Source organism: Desmodus rotundus, chromosome 4, assembly GCF_022682495.2.
Source record: "Desmodus rotundus isolate HL8 chromosome 4, HLdesRot8A.1, whole genome shotgun sequence".
Taxonomy (NCBI): Eukaryota; Metazoa; Chordata; class Mammalia; order Chiroptera; family Phyllostomidae; genus Desmodus; species Desmodus rotundus.
This window is the reverse complement of record NC_071390.1, coordinates 144,326,270-144,345,718: the sequence shown is the minus strand read 5'-3', so window position 1 is coordinate 144,345,718 and position 19,449 is coordinate 144,326,270. Positions and strand designations below refer to the sequence as shown.

Genomic DNA, 19,449 nt, shown 5'->3' with positions numbered 1-19,449 from the left:
ACAGAGTCTCAGTTTTATTTCTACTTCTTTTTTATCCTACCCGAGAATATGTTTATTGATTTTAGAGAGAGAGAGACAGAAGGAAAGAGAGAGAAACATTGATTGGTTGCCTTCCGTGTGTGCCGCTACTGGGGATTGAACTTGTAACCTAGGTACATGCCCTGACTGGGGATTGAACCTGCAACCTTTTGGTGTATGGGATGACACTCCAACCAACTGAGCCACCTGGCCAGGGATACTTCTACTTTTTAATCAAAATGTTTTAAGGATTCTTCAGTCTTATTTTAAAAATAGCTTATACTGCCTCTTTACTCAAAAGAGACCAGCATTTGTATTGGGTTCATTAGTTGAAGCCTTTATGAAGTACTTGCTCAGATGCAGTTTCTGCCCACTGAAGGAGTTTACAGATGACAATATTATATGAGAGGTTTAAAATCCCTACTTCTTGATTTTTTCCATAAGATCATATTTTTTAAGCCTTACCTTAAATCTACCTGGAATGCTACACAGAATATGCAAAAGAACAGGTTGTAGCCGTGACCTGGCCACGGACGAGCTGTGTGACTTTACATAAGTTACTTTACTTCTCTGGGCCTCAGTTTTCCCATCTGTAACAAGTCAGTTAGAATTGATGATCCGAAGGTAACTTCAACTGTACCATTCTGATTCTCCTGTAGACTCTCATACTAGAACTCTCTAGATGGCAACATATTATTCTCTTAAAAAAAGTAAAAATTGAAAACAGGAGGGTGACATGACACTATATCACCCGGGATTAATAACCATTAACATTTTATAGTATTTACATCAGACCTATATTAACAAAATAAATATATCTGATGTTTTCACTGTTACCCTTTTTTCTCCCATTCCGTTCCTCCCCACATACACCATAAGTATATTCTTCCAGTCCTCATTTTACTTTTATTATATACATAGCCGTAATTAATGGTGTCATATATTTGATTGACATAAGTCCTATCACAGGATAGTATCTAACTTGCTTTTTTTCACTCCCTACATTGTGAGACCTATGTTGATACATGTAGCTCTGTTTTCCTGTTTTAGGGATGGTCGTGGTTATGGAAGTGGTTTCTTTGTACCGCCTCCTGTGCACACAGTGTCTTAAAGCCTCTGAGCTGAAAAATGTACACATTTTCAACTTACCTAGGTTTTGTCAAATTTTTTCTTTCCAAAGTTGTATCAATTTAGACTCCTTTGGCAGTGTGTGAGTGTTCTCAGTTCTCCATATCCTCTTGGACACTGGATAGTTTAGGGTTCTTAAATTTTGTTTTTACAACAAAACGTGGCTGTGAGATGGTATCTCACTGTTGTACATTTCCTATGTTATTAGTCAAGAATATTGATTTCTGTTGTTGCTTTTTTTGCAGAGATAGATCTGTACATAATCTGGATGCTCATCTTTTGCATGTTGTGTAAATTTTGTGTACTTTCTTTCCATCTGTAGTCTTTAAACTTTGTGCAAGGTATTCAATTGTACAGGTTTTAAATTTTTAATCAGAGTTACCAGTTTTATATATACATCCTGAATCCCATTTAAGAAACACTTCCATAGCCACAGGCATAAGCTGTATTTGTTTTCTGGCTGATTTAATGTGTGGTTTTCACTTCTAGGTGTTTATGAATCTGGGATTTATTTTGTGGGTGATGTGAGGTAGGATGAAGCGTTCCCCGTCGCCTGCCCTGGATAGTTATTGCTGAGGTTTTGGCTGTAAAACTCCAGGCTTTCTTAAGCAAGACAACAAAAATGTCCCTACTTGCCACTTCACTGCAAGGTGAAGAAGTGATTCCCACCCCAGCAGAGATGCACTGGAAACCTGTGTTGTGCAGAAAAAGAACAGGGAGCAGATTGTGTGCCACAGGCACCCAGCTGGATGCTCAGGAAGGGAGCTGAGGGCAGAGTTGCACCAGGGGAAAAACACCTGCTACGTGGGCCTCCCAGCACCCCTGCTGTGAAAGCTAGAATGCAAGCTAGACCGTAACTTAGAAGAGTAAAAAGAAGTACAAAAAGAAATCTTAGTTCTGTCCAGCCAAGGAGAGGATTGAGACTTTAAGATATGCCTAAATTTTCCGATCATAAAGCTGTTAAAAAAGGAAAATACTGGGAAATGGTAATGAGATTTATGAATTGTTAAATTGATTGTGAGTTTCTAAAGATGCTTTCTTACAGATACAGAAAACAAACAAAAAGCCTTGAAACCTTTTTGAGAACACAATAAAGGTGGTGGTTATGAAAACCTACTGAAGAAGTAGGGCAAACACCAGGGTGCTCAAATCCTATGCGCTGCATTTCCCATGGGTTAGTCAGTATTAGATTTGAGGCTACAGAGAAATTTTCCCACATTCCCAAATTACTTCAGTTCTTGACCGCACTATATACATACAGAGATTTGAGTAACCTTATAATGATGTTCCTAGTTTCATGGTGGATTTTTTAAATTTAATTATTGAAATCAATGATAATTGAAGCCAGCCACTTTTTCTACAGAATAACCCAAAAAATATTTATTTCCCAAATCTTATCTTTTCCACTTTAAGCATTCTAATTGCTTAACATGAAAGAGTGGACAAAAATTACAAGGAGGTGGGTTTTATGTCCGTGTGAGGAAGAGTTCTAACCAGTTTCAGCTGTTCAGAAATGAGCTGTTTAAATATTCACAGGTTCTAGGGATTAGGGGGCTAGGGTGTATGTATCTTTGGGGGCCTGTGATCTACCAAAAGTATTTAAATTACTGTATTCTAATGACAGTTTTTTCTACGATACATTATTAAATGCACCAAACAGAAGGAGGCAGGGCCAAGAACTTGACTTAGTCTTATTTTCTCCTTGATGCTGAAGATTCTTTTCTGACAGCTGCTACTATGGCAACCAGCATTACATTTTTTTTTAGGAAAGAAGTTAATGGGCAACATTGGAATGGTTTTCCAACTCATTAGTGCGTATGAAACTCTGGCCCCTAGAAGATCATCTTAGCAGCATTTCTCAACCAGGAGTTCTTATCTGAGCTGCACGATGCAGAGAGCAATTTGCATAGCTATTCTCTAAATTCTTCCAAGGTTGGATGGTACATGTCTAGTACCATTTAAGATTCATAGGAAGGAAGTTAGTTTAATACACACAATGGATGTCTTAGGACCATCGCACTTGTTTGTTTAAGCAAAAATACTGCCTAGCATCCTCGTCACCAAAGCAATAGGGATGAAGGGACAGTATAATATAGCAGTTAGTAGCAGGGACTCTGAGGGTGGACAGAATAATTTCAAGTTCGAGTTCTTCCGCTTAAAAATAATAACAGTAGCATGTTTTGAGGATTAAATGGGTTAATGTAAAGGCTTAGAAAGTGGTGCCGTGTATGTTAGTATCTACACCATGATAGAAATCACATCACCATATAATTTATTGTCCACAAATGGACACTTTGGAAAGTAAAGGATCTTGATCCATGTGGATTAATTTTCATGCATGTCATGGGGTGACGATGTATGTATGTATTTTTTATCCTGTGGTCCCAATACCATGCACTGAATAGTGCTCCGTTTTTCCACTGATACGCAACACCAGACCTGCCGTATATCACATTCCCATATATGTGCAGGACTGTGGAGCTCACTCTTCTGTTCTATTGGTCTGCTCTAGTCCATTGGCTCTAATCCATGTGTTATAAAGCTTGATAGGGAATTTTCGCTTCCTAATTCTTATCCACGATATTCTAGGACATGCTGTCCTATGACATGCTGTGTGAATTTTATAATTTAGTGTGATGTCTTTAATTTTTTTCTTTCTACTGGGGGATTATGCTCTTTTTAATTTCTTAAGTTGAATGCTTAAGCTAAGGAGATTAACTTATTTTCAGTCTTTCCACTATTGTAATCACTTAAGGTTGTACATTTCCCACTAAATGATATATGCTATATCAAACAAGATTTCATACTAAGTATTTTTAATTATTTTTCTAAATTATATGTTATTTATGCAATTACAAATGTCTCAATTTTTCCTTCATTGCCCCCTCCCCAGAGCACCGCCCTGCTCCCTCAGGCAGTCCCCACACCATTGTCCATGTCTGTGGATAGTGCTTATATATTCATTGGCTACTCAATGCCCTATGCTGTACTTTACATCCTTGTGACTGTTCTATAACTAACAACTTATACTTCTTTTTTAAGTGTTTTATTATTTTATTTATTTTTAATATATTTTATTGATTATGCTACTACAGTTGTCCCATTTTTTTCTCCCCTTTATTCCCCTCCACCCTGTACCCCCCTCCCACCATCATTCCCCCATCTTAGTTCATGTCCATGGGTTATATGTATAAGTTCTTTAGCTTTTCCATTTCCCATACTATTCTTAACCTCCCCCTGTCTATTTTGTACCTACCATTTATGCTACTTATTCCCTGTACCTTTTCCCCCATTCTCTCCCCTCACCACCTCCCCGCTGATAACCCTCCATGTGATCTCTATTTCTGTGATTCTGTTCCTTGTTCTAATTGTCTGCTTATTTCTTTTTTTCTTTTTCTTTTTTTAGGTTCAGTTGTTGATAGTTGTGAGTTTGTTGTTATTTACTATTTATATTTTTGATCTTCCTTTTCTTAGGTAACTCCCTTTAACATTTCATGTAATAAGGGCTTGGTGATGATGAACTCCTTTAACTTGAACTTATCTGGGAAGCACTTTATCTTCCCTTCCTTTCTAAATGAAAGCTTTGCTGGATACAGTAATCTTGGATGTAGGTCCTTGCCTTTCATGACTTTGAATATTTCTTTCCAGCCCCTTCTTGCCTGTAAGGTTTCTTTTGAGAAATCATCTGATAGCCTATGGGTTTCTATGTTTTGGATTTATAACTGTTTACTAGGGTTATAGCCTCTTACGGGATTATTCTCTTTATAATTATGTAGTGTCCTTTGTCTCTTACTATATCATTTGTTTTAATGTCTATTTTTTCAGATACAAGTTTTGCTACTCCAGCTTTTTTTTTTTCATTTCCATTTGCATGAAATATCTTTTTTCATCCCTTTACTTTTAGACCGTGTGTATCTGTCTTTCTGAGGTGGGTCTCTTGTAGACAGCATATATATTGGTTTTGTTTTCTTATCCATTCGGCTACCCTATATGTTTTGATTAGAGCATTTAAGCTATTTACATTTAAAGGGATTGTTGATAGGTATGTATATATTTTATTTTATTCTTTTTACAATGTTTCTCTGTTTTCCTTTTTCTTCTTAAAGCAGGCCCTTTAACATTTCTTGTAATAGTGGTTTGGTGGTAATGAACTCCTGAACTTTTTCTTGTCCTGGAAGCTCTTTGTTTCTCCTTCGACTTCATTAATTTTATTTTTATTAATCTTCTCCTTAGGATATGTTCATTGATTTTTAGAGAGAAAGGAAGGGAGAGAGAGAGAGAAGAGAGAAAAACATTAATCAGTTGCCTCCCATATGTGCCCCAACCGGGAATTAAACCCTCAACCTATGTATGTGCCCTGATCAAACCTGCAACCATTTGATGTACAGGATGGTGCTCAAACCAACTAAACCACCCAGCGGGGGCATTTCTCCTTCAATTTTAAATGATAGCCTTGTGGGTAAAATAGTCTTGGTTGTAGGTACTTGCTTTTCATCACTTTGAATATTTCATGGCAATCTCTTCTGGCCTGAAATGTTTCTGTTGAGAAATCAGCTGACAGTCTTATATGAGCCCCCTTGTAGGTACTTAACTATCTGTCTTTTTCTGCTTTTAAGATTTTCTCTTTATCTTTAACCTTTGCCTTTTTAATTATGATGTGTCTTTGGGTTCATCTCGTTTGGGACTCTGTGTGCTACCTGGACTCATGTGTCTTTTTTCATTCACTAGATTTGGGAGGTTTTCCCTCATTGCTTCAGCTAGTTTCCTGATCCCTTGCTCTCTCTCCTCCTGGTGTACCTATAATAATGCATATGTTGTCATGCTTCATGTTGTCCCTTAAACTATTCTCATTTTTCAAAAATATGTTTACTTAGGAAGTTAGAGAAAGAGAGAGTGAGAGGGAGAAAGAGAGACATCAGTGTGAGAGGGAAACATGGGTTGGTTACCTTCCATTTGTGCTCCACCCTGGGATTAAACCCACAACTAGGCATGTGCCCTGACTGCGAATCGAACCCCCAGCCTTTTGGTGTGTGAGACAACACTTCAAACAACTGAGCCCTACTGACCAGGGCTAACCTATCTTCATTTTTTATTTTTATTTTTTTCATTCTGCTGCTCTTATTGGGTGTTGTCTGCTACCTTATCTTTCAAATCTCCGATTCAGTCCCCTGCTTCATTTAACCTACAGTTTATTCTTTCTCGCGTATTTTCTGTTTGGTTCTTTTTATGGTTTCTATGTTCTTTTTAGTGCTGTTGAAGTTCTCACTAATTCCTTGAGCATCCTTATAACCATTGTTTTTTTGAACTACATATCTGGTAAATTGCTTGCCTCCATTTCATATAGCTTTTTTTTGTTGGTTTTTTTTTTTTTGCAGTTATTTGCTGTTCTTTTATTTGGGGAATGTTTCTTTGTCTCCCCATTTTGGTTGCTTCTTTGTGTTTATTTCTGTGCATTTGTTAGATCTGCTGCGTCTCAAGTCTTATGTAATAGGTGTCCTATGGGACCCTGTGAAATGATCTTGATCACCTGAGTTGGGCGATCCAAAAATGCACCTTGTGCGAGTTATGTGAGTCCTCATGTTGTAACTGAGCCTTGATTGCTGTTGGCCCATTTGTGTGTGGGGTCAACCTCAGGCTGGCTGATTGTGAAGACACACCCCAACCACCATGTATGAGCTTCTGTGCAGGTGCTGACCACAAGAAGTGGAATTTGCCTCAGCAGGGTCAGGTGCCTCCGGAGATCTCTCTGGGTATGGTGTTTGTGAAGTCAATCGGATCCTGCTCTGATGTTATCTGAAGCTGGCAACTGGGCATATTGGTTCTGGGGCCCCTTGGGAGACTCTGGTACAGGTCAATGTTAGATGCTGCCTGTGACTAGTTCTGGGCAACCTGTTTGGAGCTACAAAACAATCCACAGTTTGTGGCTGCCTCTGCTGGGCCTGGGTGTGTGCGTGGGAAGGACCAGGCTGCATACCAAGCCCTGCTTCCATGGCAGTGAGCCTGGGTGCCGGTCAGTAAAAAGCCCAAGGCACCCTGAGATCCACCTCTGCCTGCCTTCGCCTGCTGGCTGCCTGTAAGACTCAGTCACTGAAAGAGCCTGTAGTGGTACTCGAGTTGCATGAGATAGGTTCTCAGTGACTCAACAAATAGGGAAGAGTGGTCTGCAGCAGGTTGATAGGAGTTCAAACTTGGTGCTAGTGCTGGGTCTGAGGCCACTCAGCAAAAGTCTTTGAGTATATAGTAAGTCTAGCTGCCACCCTCTGGGTGCTCACATACCTTTGTGGTGGAGTGGGGTCTTAGGGAGTCATCAGGGTGAGGCCATCAGACTTTATCAGGCCCAATGAGACCACGATTTGGATATGTGAAAGGAGGGCTCTACACTGTTTGGGTGTGCAAGGCAATAAAGGTCCCCCTTCTAGAACCACACTACTCAGTCTGTCCCAGATTCTTCTGGGACCTGGAGAGGTCAAGCTCAGCAGGATAGGACTGCCAAGTTTGGGAGCATGGGGCTAGCAGATCTCCCATGAGAGGAAGTACTGGTCAGGCTCACAGGAAGGTAGGGGGAATTGCCCCAGCCTCAAAGCCACACAACACAGTCTGTCCCAGATTCTGCCAGAAGCCCACCACAAGCTGGGAGGGCGGTGCTAGTGGATGTCCCATGACAGGAAGTCACTGGTCAGGCTTGTGGGAAGTAGTGGGGAGTGGCCCCCACCCCAGAGCCACACAACTCAGTCAGTCCAGGATTCTGCCCAGACCTCCTGGAGAGCACATGTTTGGCAGGGCAGAGCCACAGGAGTTGGGAGGATGGACAATGGGGCTAGTGGATCTCCTGTGAGGGGAAGGCACTTTCCAGGTTCACAGGAAAGGAGGGGGGAGTGACCCCTAACCCAAAGCCATACAACTCAGTTATTGGCATGGCTTGAGTTGTGCCAGGAACTCTACACCCTGGCCCAAGCAGTGGATGCCTCTACAGGAAATGAACTTCACAGGGTGCCGTGACAGTGAGTCCGGAGGGTGGGCCTGTTGCCTTCTTCCACGATGATACCACAAGGAGGGTAGTGCCCCAACCAAGAAAGATTGTGTCTGCAGTGTGAGGGAGGGACTCAGCAAAGGGACACTGGCAGCTATCCCTTCAGCCGTCTCCCCAGAGCCAACAAACTCCAGTTTCTCCTTTCACAAGCCTAGTTCACTCTGTGCCAGAGCCCAGGGGGAGTGTCTGAATGAGGTGTTGTGCATTGGTCCTTTAAGAGGGTGCCTCTGTCTCTGGTTGGTTTGCATCTCTCCCTGGCAGACTATCCCTGCTGATTTTCACGACGAGATGTTATGCGGGTGCATCTTCTTGGCTCTGGTGCTCTGGGCCGGGGGGTCTGGCATGGGGTTGAGACCCCACGCTTCTCAGGGGTAACCTTTGCAGCTGAGATATCATCCCTCCAGAATCTCAGCCTCTGCCCATGGGAGCAGAGCAACCCTTTTTGTGTCTCTGTTCTTCCTACCAGTCTCGATGTGGCTTCTGTAACCCCTTGACTATAAGACTTCCGCTAGTCTTCAGTTGGTTTTTCAGGTTGATTGTTCTATATTTTAGTTGTAATTCCAGTTTAGTCCTGGGAGGAGGTGAGTGTAACTTTCATCTCCTGTGCCATCATCTTGGACTCTCTCCTTGGAAGTTTCTCGTTGACCACACTCTGGCTTTGCAGATGTTGCCTGGATTTTTTTCTTGATTCAACATCTCTGCATCTGGTGCTTCCCATCACTAACATCACTGCTGTTCTTCCTGCCTTTACAGCCACAGTCACTATCATTGCATCACCCCCAGTGTGTTTGTTACCCTCAGCCACCCTCCCTCCTTCCTCTCCCCATATCCCTGGAATAATGGCCACCTTCCTTCAGGTGCCATTTTCCAGCCCTGCATCCCACTGAAAAGATATGCAGAAAAGTTTTGGGAGAAATAAGCTGATTAGGTCACTAACTCAAAGCAGTGTCTGGTCTTTTCTAATTTTGTAGCAGGAAGATAGTGTGCAAAATGCAACTTCCATTCCCTGATGTTCCTGTGGTTATCACTGAAGGGGAGGGGAGGGGCAGCCTGAGCTCCAGGTCGTCCTGGGCTGACTTCCCGTAGGTGCAAGCTTGCTCATCCGCTGGGCTGCATGCCATGCAGGTCTTTATCTAAGGGAACTGAGCTTTTCTTGCCAGAACAGCCTGGCTGTCACCACTGCAGGGGGACCAGAGTTGGTGACATTCTCCTTGGAAGCAAGTAAGGCAGGATAGTCCCGGCCCTGACCCAGAGGGCTACAGTTAGAGCCCAGGGGTGGCAGATGTTGAGGCTGGACCCAGAACAGTGGTTTCTTGAGAAAGCTGGCAGTGTCGAGGCTCTCACTGGGAGTCTGTCTCCTTCAGGCAACTGAACTTGAGACAGTTAAGCTAATTTTTCAAAACCTTGGTCTCCAAATGTAAAACCAAAAGTTTAAAAAATATATTGTTACCTTTTCCCAGTGCCGGCATCTTGCCAGAAGCATCTGGTATTGCTATGGCAACAGAATGAGGACAGTGTATGTGGCTGCATACACAGTGCTTAACGTTGATGGAATTCGAGAGCCTCTCTTCTCAATGTCATCCATGGGCCAGCAGGAACTTTGAATTTTGCAGAAGGCAGAGGTGGAAAGAGAGAACAGGAGAAATGGACTCTGGGCCAAGGGGAGGCCCACAGCCCCACACATCCATGTAGGCACCAGATGGAGTCACTTGTCAGGCTCAGCAATCTGTCACTCCTAAGCCCTCTCAACTCCTTTCCCCATTCCCCACCCCCTTCCAAAATGGTTTACACAATGCAAATTGGGTCACTTTTCTGCTTCAAATCTACCAATATTTTCCTTTTGCCTACAGAGAAAATTACTTCGTTGCTTAGTATGCAAGGCCCTTGTTATTTTGGTTCCAACCTGCTTTATGCCACCAGCTCTGCCCCTCCCCGCGGCACCGGCCCAGCCTCACTTCTCTTGGGCGGACCTTCACTTCTCCTCCCTGTTGGTGAGTGAGGGCCATCCTGCACGTGCTCCCACCTGCCCCGCTGCAGTGGTTTGTGTCTCTTTGCTGTCCCGCCTTCCCTGCTGGATTCTGAGTTCTTTGAGGACGCGGGTCGAGTTTTCCTGGGACCTTACACGATGGCCCACAACAGATGAGGGGTAAAAGATCTCAAGATTCCAGGTTACCCCGGATGACACCCTCACTTTCCAGGAAACAGGGTCTCTGGAAATCATGCATGTAGTCACGTATGTGATTTTTTCAAAGTGGACGTGTCAGGCAGGACTTCCTTTGTCCGGGTCCTTAGAGCCTGCTGTGATGTAGCATATTTTACTCAGAAGCAAGAACCCCTTCACTCTCCCAAGAAAAAGCTGATGGTGTCTCAGAACTGGCACTGGGCTTGGAAAGCCGCCGGGAATGGAGGCAGATGCGCTCGTGTCCCCCCTCTTGTCCTGGGGCTCCCTGGCTTCTCTAACTAGATTTTTTGGCCTCACTGGGGACATCTGCTTTGTTCCTCCTTCCTCTCACCCTGGCTCCCTCCTAACTGCAGCTCCAGGTAAACGAGGAGGCGACTTTTCTGTTGTTTAGTGCCCTGCTGTTATGGGAATGTTCGCAGGTCAACCGCCACCCCACAGCCATACACGATCTGGAAGAGCAGGTCACAGAACCCCCTGAGTCAGTGAGGGAGGCTGCAGAGGTTCTGGTTAACACTCCTGCCTTGTGGCCCAGGAGGCTGCTGAGAGCCCAGCAGAGGGGCACGGAACCCCCTGATGGACATTTGAGATAGAGCTGCCCTGGGTACCTCAGCCGTTCCTACCTCACCGCACTTCAGAGTTACCTACCTGGTGAGCTTTTCCAGTACCCAGGTACTGGGCCTCACCCCACACCTGTGAGCTCTTCAAGCCCACAGCTGATTCTTATGGCTTGCCTCACTCTTCCCATTCTGAGTGGCTGTGAGAGGACAGGGCTTCGAGCCTGTGATACCTGAGGGAATTTACGTGGCTTTCTCTCTCCCTTGAAAACCCAACTTGTAACAGGGGGACTTACATTAAAATAAATACCAAAGGGCAAAAGTTTGAAAAAGCTGTATTGTGGGGACAAAAAGAGCAGGAGTTTGAGGACGAGAGGAGGTGCACTTTCCCCTCTGCCACCAGAAGTCACCCTTTGTCACAGTCAACTGCTGGTGTAGGGGTTCCCTTCAAAGGGAATGGCTTTGCTTATAAAACGTGGTACAACCAGCAGGGCTTCGTGGCACTGCTGATGCATGGGCCAGGCCATTCTCGGCTGGGGGGCCTCTCCTGTGCGACAGACAGCACCCCTCGCCTCTGCCCACTAGGTGCCGGCAGCTCGCCCACTGCTCCTGGTTATGCAACCAAAAATGTCTCCAGACATCCCTAAATGTCCGCTGGAGGGAGGCAAAATGGCCTGTGGTTGAGAACTGTGCAGATAGATTTACTGGTGGCCAGGAGGTGGAGGGTCAGCTCCGCAGGGAAGTCATGCATTGGAAGCAAGAACACCTCCAGCTCTGTGTGATTCCGATCTTTCCTGCAGTGCTGACAGCTGAGAGCCCTTTAAAAAGGTGCCTCGGCAGAACGTCTCCACCTTCTTTGGTAGCATTTGACCCTTCGTTATAGATTCCACGTACCTCCCCCACTGTTCTATGACTTTGGGGGACAACAAGAGTTACCCACAAGCTGAGGTAATGTCTTTGCATTCAGTCATCAGGCAGAAAGGGCTGCAGAGTCACAGGAGGCCCAGCTGGAGGTGCTGGCAGGAGCCACCCAGCAGAGCCCTGTAAGGCCCCAGGAAAGGGGCGGGGCTTTATTTAAGTGCACCTGGAATGATCTGTTGACTGTAACAGGTGAAAATGTAACTGAGATAAATATAAACTTATGGTTGGATCCAGAATATCAATTGCACAAGGACAGGACAAGGGCATGTGGCTTCTTTCTTTACCTGGGTGTTTGTAACTGCCGGCTCCTTCATCCCTGCAGGAGGTGGCACTGCGTCCTCCAGGAATTCCACAAGTAGAAATGAAACAGCAGCAAATTCATGGCGACCAGAGCAAAGTGTATGGTAGGCAGTGAGGAGGGCTGCCTGCACAGGCTGGAACTCCTGCCTATGGGAGTTAATTCCCAGGGAATTCCACCTTGCTTCTTGTCTTGGTCAGCTGGGGCTGCTGTAACCAATACCACGGACTGGGTGGCTTAAACAACAGGCATTTATTTCTCACAGTTCTGGAGGATGGGAAGTCTGAGATCAGGGTGCCGGCATGGTCGGGTTCTAGCGAGAGCTCCCTTCGGGCTTGCAGATGCCACCTTCTCAGGTATGTCTTCTCGTGAGGGCCTCCTGGTCACCTCGGCTAACCTACATTACCTGCTCAGGCCCCACCCCCTAATACAATCACATTGGGGATTAGGGTGTCATTATATGAATGGGAGGGTGTGTGTGGACATCAGCATTGAGTCCACGCACTTCTGCCCTCTGGTATTTGGAATTCCACCACCAGGTGCATAGCCATTTGATTAAACGCTATCTTCTTCCTATAGCCCTAAAGTGCTTGGAAGGGAACGTTAATTTTCCAGTGCCTTAGTTTATCATCACTTTCCCCCAAAATAGGAGTGATAGGAGGTAGTCGTTCTGAAATGGGGGCCTTGAGAAGAGGAAAATGCCACCTGCCTCGTATTTGCATCCAGGGCCACAGCTGCATGCTGCCGACCGGCTATGCATTGTTACAGCTGTGGCAAAACGGAAATGAAGTTAAGAGGTTTAGTGAAGAGCAGAGCTTCTAAGCCTCCCAGAGGAGTTCCAGAAATAACCACTAAGTGGCAGCAAGTGAACAGTTGTTCCTAAAACTCTCCAGAATCTTAAGGGAATCTTAATCTTTTGGCTCTAGTGAGGAGTGGTAGGTACAGTGTGAGCTCCCCAGCTCCACTCCACCAACCTGTCTCCACAGAAAAGCATAGTCCTTCATGGTATGTGCCCCTTTGGGTGCATTATAGATATTAAATCCTGTGCTTACTATATATTTCGGACTCCCCTCAGTGCTATGAAGGAGGGCGCTCACAGCAGGGGCCCTGATCCTGCCAGACGGAACCCCTGTGGCTCGGGCTTGTCTGAGCAGAGGTGGCTGCAATGAAGGGAGCGATGGGGCAAGTGGTTTGGGCGAAGACCAAGGGCAGTGAGCAGCCAGGTCCCATAAAGCATGAAGCAGGGATGCCTGCTTTCCCTCGGGAGCACCTCCTTTGAGGAATTTTAGACAGAAGGGCAGAAGGAGGTCATGGCCCCTTTCTCTGGGGCCACTCAGTGAAAGGACATTCTTTGTCCAGGTCTTGTAAGGTGTGTCAGACCTGGCAAGGCCCCTCCACTGTGTGACTCTTCACTTGTGGAAATAAAGAACGTTGATTGCAATCACCACACAATGACCTATTTATTCCTGAAAGTTTCCTTCCCTGACTTCATTTCCAGGTGAGTGAACTCTTTCTTCTGAGTAAAACACAACCTCTTGGCTTGGTTTACTGGGGCGAGAAGGGCAAGAAGCGCTTCTCGTGGTTCAGGAAGTGGATGGACCGTGCATCAGAAGAGCAGGGCCTAGGCCTGGACGGCCCTTTTCTGGCTGAGAGGAGCCCAGGTATGTGGAGCAAAGAAGCACTGAGGCGCCCCCCCCCCCCCCCCGCCGACTCAGGCATTGGAGCGTGTAGTCCAGCAAGCACACAATCAGAAAGGGCGAAAGACCCAAGAAAGGAGACTGAACAGGTCAAAAACGAACTTTACCTTCCTTAGGGAATCTAAGGAATCTCAGGTGTCTCCTGTTTCTGTGATCGCAGATCTAACCCTGCCTTCCCCAGACCCACCAGCGTTTGGATCATGTGTGTTCCTACCCCCTGCGGAGGTATGTGGACTGCTAAAGGTGCAAGATTGGTCCCTATGGCCCTTCATCAATAAGAAAGGGACTTACTCTCTTTTGTTTAATATGGAATCTTTGTAGGTAAAGCCTTTAAAGAAAGCCAAAGATGGGGATGAAAAATGTGCAGTATGGGAAACAGCGTGGAGGCATTGGTGCCGCTAGAGGGAGCCAGTGCAGAGTATGGTGAGAGCTGGCTCCAGGGACCCTCTTGCCTCCAGGTCATCAGGGTGAGCCTTTTGGCCAGACGGTGGCTCTGGTGCTGGGTGGCCATGAGCCCTGGTAGGGTGTGGGAGTCTCTCCTCGAAAGTGCTCTTGTAGTCGCTTTGTTCCTTTTGGACGTTACCTCCTTGGGAGAGGAGATCAGAGTATGCACGGTTGCCTGTGGCCTGGGGCCCATGGTGTGTTTTCCTGCATAGGTCACCTAGTTAGTTACTTGTGCAAAATTACCTTTTGAATCTTCAGTAGAAGTAGTTTTCATTCCTCTACTGTCTCCAAAAAAAGCTCCTGGTTGCTCTCAAATGCCTTTGCATTTACAGAGCCTTGGAGAAGGGTGGAAGCTGGAGCCACCCCCAAGGCAGGCTGTCTGGGAGAGGCCTGGATTTGTCCTGAATCTGGCTGGGGGCTGGGGGGTGGGGTGGGAGGAGAGTAGCCAAACCTGCTCTCAGTGCCCACTGGAGTATATGCTTTTCTCCATGCATCTTTGCCCCTGGCACTGGGCCCAGGTGTGGGTGCCAGCTCCATCCCTCACCACCACAGGGGTCTGGGTGGGGGTGATTTGGGTACACCTTCTCCCAAGCCTGAAAACGACATCTCACAAAAGGACCATGCTCCTGCAGCTGTGGTTCCAGGGCCTCGGCTTTGCCAGGTCTCTGTAAGTCTTTGTTTTACTTTGGAAAGAATTCCGGTCACAAGCAGCATTAAGAGTAAAACAGCCTCTTCAATGTTTTTCTCTATTAAATGTTCTGTACCGGACCTGCAAGGTGGCCAGATGCCACCACCTCCATCTCCCTTGTGTGACTCTGCCCGCCCGCATTTGTGCCACCTCCTCCCCACTAGACCAGAGTCTCTTAAGGGTAGGAACAGTGTCCCATCACTGCAGCAGAGATGACAACAACCATCCTAACTGACCTTTATCAAGTGTTTGGTATGTGTCAGACTGTCTTAGGAATTTTGCACTCATCTCCTTTAATTCTCTCATCAATCCAGAGGTAGGTTCCATTATTCTCCGTTAACTGATGAGAAGACCCAGACAAGCTCATGGTAGTGCCACCAGCAGGCAGCACTGACTATGGACTGTTGAGTGAATCCAAGATGCCCCCAGGGTTTATTTTTAAGAATCTTTTTCAGATATAATAGCTGGCTAGTTGAATAATGAACTTAAATGATAATATAGTGCAAGTCTACTAATGGTATTTTTTTAAAGATCTTATTTATTTATATATTTATTTTAGAGAGAGGGGAAGAGAGGGAGAAATGGAGAGAAATATCAATGTGTGGTTGCCTCTCGCATACCCCCTACCCGGGACCTGGCTGGCAACCCAGGCATGTGCCCCAACTGGGAATCAAACTAGCGACCCTTGACCCTTTGGTTCGCAGGCTGGCACTTAATCCACTGAGCCACACCAGCCAGGGCTGCTAGTAGTATTTTAACAAAATCTAAAAATCCAGCAGCTCATCCTATCTGATATTACCCACCTGAGCTGCTGAGGGAACTGAAGTGCCTTTTGGTTAAGTGTTGTCATGGGCAGCTGATTGTGTGCCTCCAATTATGACGGTTTCCCCTCCAGCTTCCCGAGGAGCAGGCGGCACGCTCCTGGGTCTCTGGCAGGGCCGTGTTGAGTGTCCCTCACCTGGTGATACCATTCTTTCCTTCATTACAGGAGTTGAAACTGACCATCACCTGTATGTCCTGGCAGAGCTCAGGGAAGTCTGAAGTTACGCTAAAATGTGAGCCACGATCTGCTCTTTACCAAGAAGTTGCAGCTGTCCATAAACAGGAGCAAATTTACTGGCATGAATTAGCTAGCTATTGTGTCTACTTTAACATAATGCAGCTGTTGAGTCCCCTATGGGACATGATTGAAATGTTGGTACCTTTTATACCTAAAAGGTATAAGATAACTTTCCTGAGAACTACCTAAAACATGTGATTACAATTACTATCATGAGTAGAGACGTGATAAAATATTTCTGGTGAAGGCATGCCAGCTCAGCAAACCTGAAGGTTGCAAACACTAACAACTGGGTGCTAAAGTAACAAGAAAATAATAAGAAAATAAGAAAATACAGTAATAAGAAAAGCCCTTTACATGAAACCACCAAGTTAAATATTTTGAAGACAAAAATAATGATAAGTGGGTTCCTGAGATTGTTCTTGTAATCAATTCATAATCTTGGTATTGTTTTCACTAACTTTTATCTCTATTTTTAAAAGGAAAAGTGTGATGTTAGCATTTTTCCCTCTAGACCAATAGTATTTTTTAAAATTGAGAACACAAAAAAAATCCTAGTGATAAAGACATTTTATTTCTGCTTTACTTTGACTAGAATTCAAACAGGAAAGAGAGGGTAGGAAAAGCCCCCCTGGTAAATGAAGGGGTGAACTCTGTGCCCAGGTTTGCTGTCTTCCAGCTAAACCTTGGGGAGCCAAAGAGGAGAGGAGAGAGTCAGCAGGTTACATTGGAAGGCACCACACTTGCATTGAGAACTCATCATGAGCTGCCCCAGAACTTTCAGCGTAGAACTTTCAGAATACCCGTTTGTGGCTGGTTACATGTTATTTACAATGCCCTCAAAGCCCAAACCATTTAACTTGGCAATTGTTCTGTTTGTTCTTTGATTAGGAAGTAGCTACAGTGACAAGGTACAAAAAGTAATAAGCATGCAGCCCTTTATTTAGTTTTTCAAAGTCTCTGCTTATAGTTCTGTATATTACATGACTGTGTTATACAAATACAGTTATTTACAAAAACATTCTAGCTGTGCAAACTTGTTGCTCTTTAAAAAGGTATGGATAGTTCCATTTCTGCCCATCCCAATATATATTTTTAAAGCATGCATAAAAACTAACTTTGGTGTGGGAAAACTACTCTCTGTGCTGTCACGTACAGTATTTTTATGTCTATTTATATATTTACAAAAGTTTATCAGTTTACAGAACAGTACAGAAGTGTACACTTTAAAATCCACAATGTTAGACGGTGTTGAGTTGCCAGGTCTGAGAAAACAAAGGAAGGGGACTACATACTGCAAAGAAAACAACTAGAGAATCCCAATAGGTTTTTTTAAAAAATGGAAAGCAATGCAAAGAAAACTAGCTTGTTCGGGCTGGCAAATTACTACGCACAATTTCCATGGCAGTGCCATTGGTTTGATAAACCGCTTCCTACTCGCGCCCCTGGGTTGGCTGGCGCAGAAGTTCATTGGCTTATTGTCTAGCATACTACTTGCAAATGTACAATGCTATAGTATCAAAATGTTTTGGCAGAAAAGATCTCGAAAGGAACCATGAAGTTTTGACAAAAATAGAAATCTGTAATAAAGCTAAGTAACACTAAAATAAAAGGAAATATTATAGTATCTGTTTTACATTTTGTATAGTCACACTTGTGTATTTCTCTGTTCACTTCTAGTCTCCATAATGAAAAATATTTTTGTATAAAACATACTAAAATGTTGGAATCATACATGTCGTACATGCCGAATACACTTTTTCCTGCCTCACGCGCACCCTTTGCTCTCGCTGCACTCGCCTTCTGTGGCACATGCTCACTTCATTTAACAGGTATTGAATATAGACGGTGAACACTGTGGAATTATAACAGCAACAAAGTAAAAAAAAAAAAAAACAAGCTTTACTGAAATCTATTAATCCAATATTTAGCACATACTTAGCATTAAGCCTCAAATAGTACAGCGATATGTTACATTCTCTGGTGAAACAGTTGTTAAGGACTATTAAAATTTTTAAAAAATTTTTAAATGCAACTCCGACTTGTGCCTAATAAGACTTGGCCTTTAAGAGGTTTCCTTTGCTGTGGATGGGGTGGCTTTGCTTGAACTTCCATTCTGTGCCTTGTAGCTGGTGAGGCTAGGAGTGTGGATGGTCCTGATGCTCTTGGCACCTTGATTCAGTGAAGTGGGGGAGGCGGGGGAGGGGGGGGAGGAGGAGCAGGAGGAAGGGGCTGCTCGGCCATTTGGAGTCTGCAGTGAGAATGAAAGATGGTGACCTTTACCTGTGTGAGTGGGGCTCTGAAACTTTAAGGAGCCATTAGAGACAGAAGGGATGAGGGAGGCAGAGGGAGCAGATCGTCCTGTTTGGGGGCTGAGAGGGTTAGAAGTAACCGATGGTTTAGAAGCAGCTGGATTAGAGGAGTTAGAGCTGTCACCACTAGCAGAGGGCAGAGAACTGCTTTTCCCAGAGCTGGGAGAAAGGGCTGGAATCTTAGAAGCAGGTAAGGAGGGGAAAGTAGGCTTACAGTCCCCACCAGCTTTCTTAGCACTTCCATTAGCCTGCAAATAAAGACGGTGGGAGACAGTTTGTCAGAAAGCTGGTAACACGATCATTCCACAGGCTCTGGCAACACAGCCCTTCTGAGAATAACCAAATAAAAGACACGAAAACAAACCACATCAGTGCAAGGCCTGAGCTAAGTCTTGTTGTGCTGTACTGGACCTGGTGGATACCCCAAAAGTACAGAGCAAAGGATGTGCAGAACAGGAGAAAAGGAAGACCATTTCCCGGTGCTGGGTCAGCCATGCGTCTGGATTATTATTGAGGTGGGGGTGGGGCACGGTGACGGAGAGTTAATGTGCCTCTGATCAATGCAGTCAACATATATGTTAGTACGGGTGACTTTCAGGACAGTTCAACAACAGGTTTGTCTGGCTCGGTTTCTCAAGGTGTTCTGATGAACCACTACATTCACCAAAGAAAAGCCAACTGGTGTGGCAGCTTGTATTAATGGCTAAACTTTGGAGTCACACAGCAAAAGATGTTTTATTGCAAGCATGCAAAAGCGTGGTGAAAAGTTCAACAAAGATTTTTAGACTTTCTTCATGCCCCCAGATCCAGGAAGTCTACATAAACCAAGCTTGCAGAGAAAACACAATATTTGGTATAAACTAAGTCAGTGACTTGCTTCTTAACTGTAAGAGTGTCCATCCAAAATTGGGTTTAAGGTAAAACTACCTGACGATACTGGCGGGGATCCTGCAGTTTGGTCTGCTTGCCGGGTTTGTCCAGGCTTCCGGGTCTATTCTTGGAGCTCATGGGGACTGGCATCCTGCTCGTCTGTGGGGCCCCACTGGAGGCCTGTGGGGGAGAACAGCGAAGGGGAAAGAGAAGAAGCACGTGAGTGGATTATCAGTGAGGCGGCCCC

The 19,449-nt window shown here is 44.9% G+C and overlaps 1 protein-coding gene across 20 annotated transcripts in view; it reads right to left on the bottom strand.

Annotated features, from left to right (window-relative positions):
- Nucleotides 1–16,572: 16,572 nt before the first annotated feature.
- KIAA1217 (KIAA1217 ortholog) overlaps nucleotides 16,573–19,449 on the bottom strand; it is a 300,119-nt gene continuing 297,242 nt past the window's right edge. For 18 of the 20 annotated variants that reach the window (XM_024576431.4, XM_053922555.2, XM_024576439.4 and 15 more), the window contains 2 exons: nucleotides 19,260–19,382; nucleotides 16,573–18,580 (listed from right to left, as the gene is read on the bottom strand). In XM_024576431.4, coding sequence (XP_024432199.2) covers nucleotides 18,086–18,580; nucleotides 19,260–19,382 — 618 coding nt within the window. In that variant the 3' untranslated portion in view covers nucleotides 16,573–18,085. Of the gene's footprint in view, nucleotides 19,383–19,449 lie in introns of all 20 variants that reach the window. The other 2 variants (XR_008426659.1, XM_053922560.2) reach the window with 2 other exon arrangements.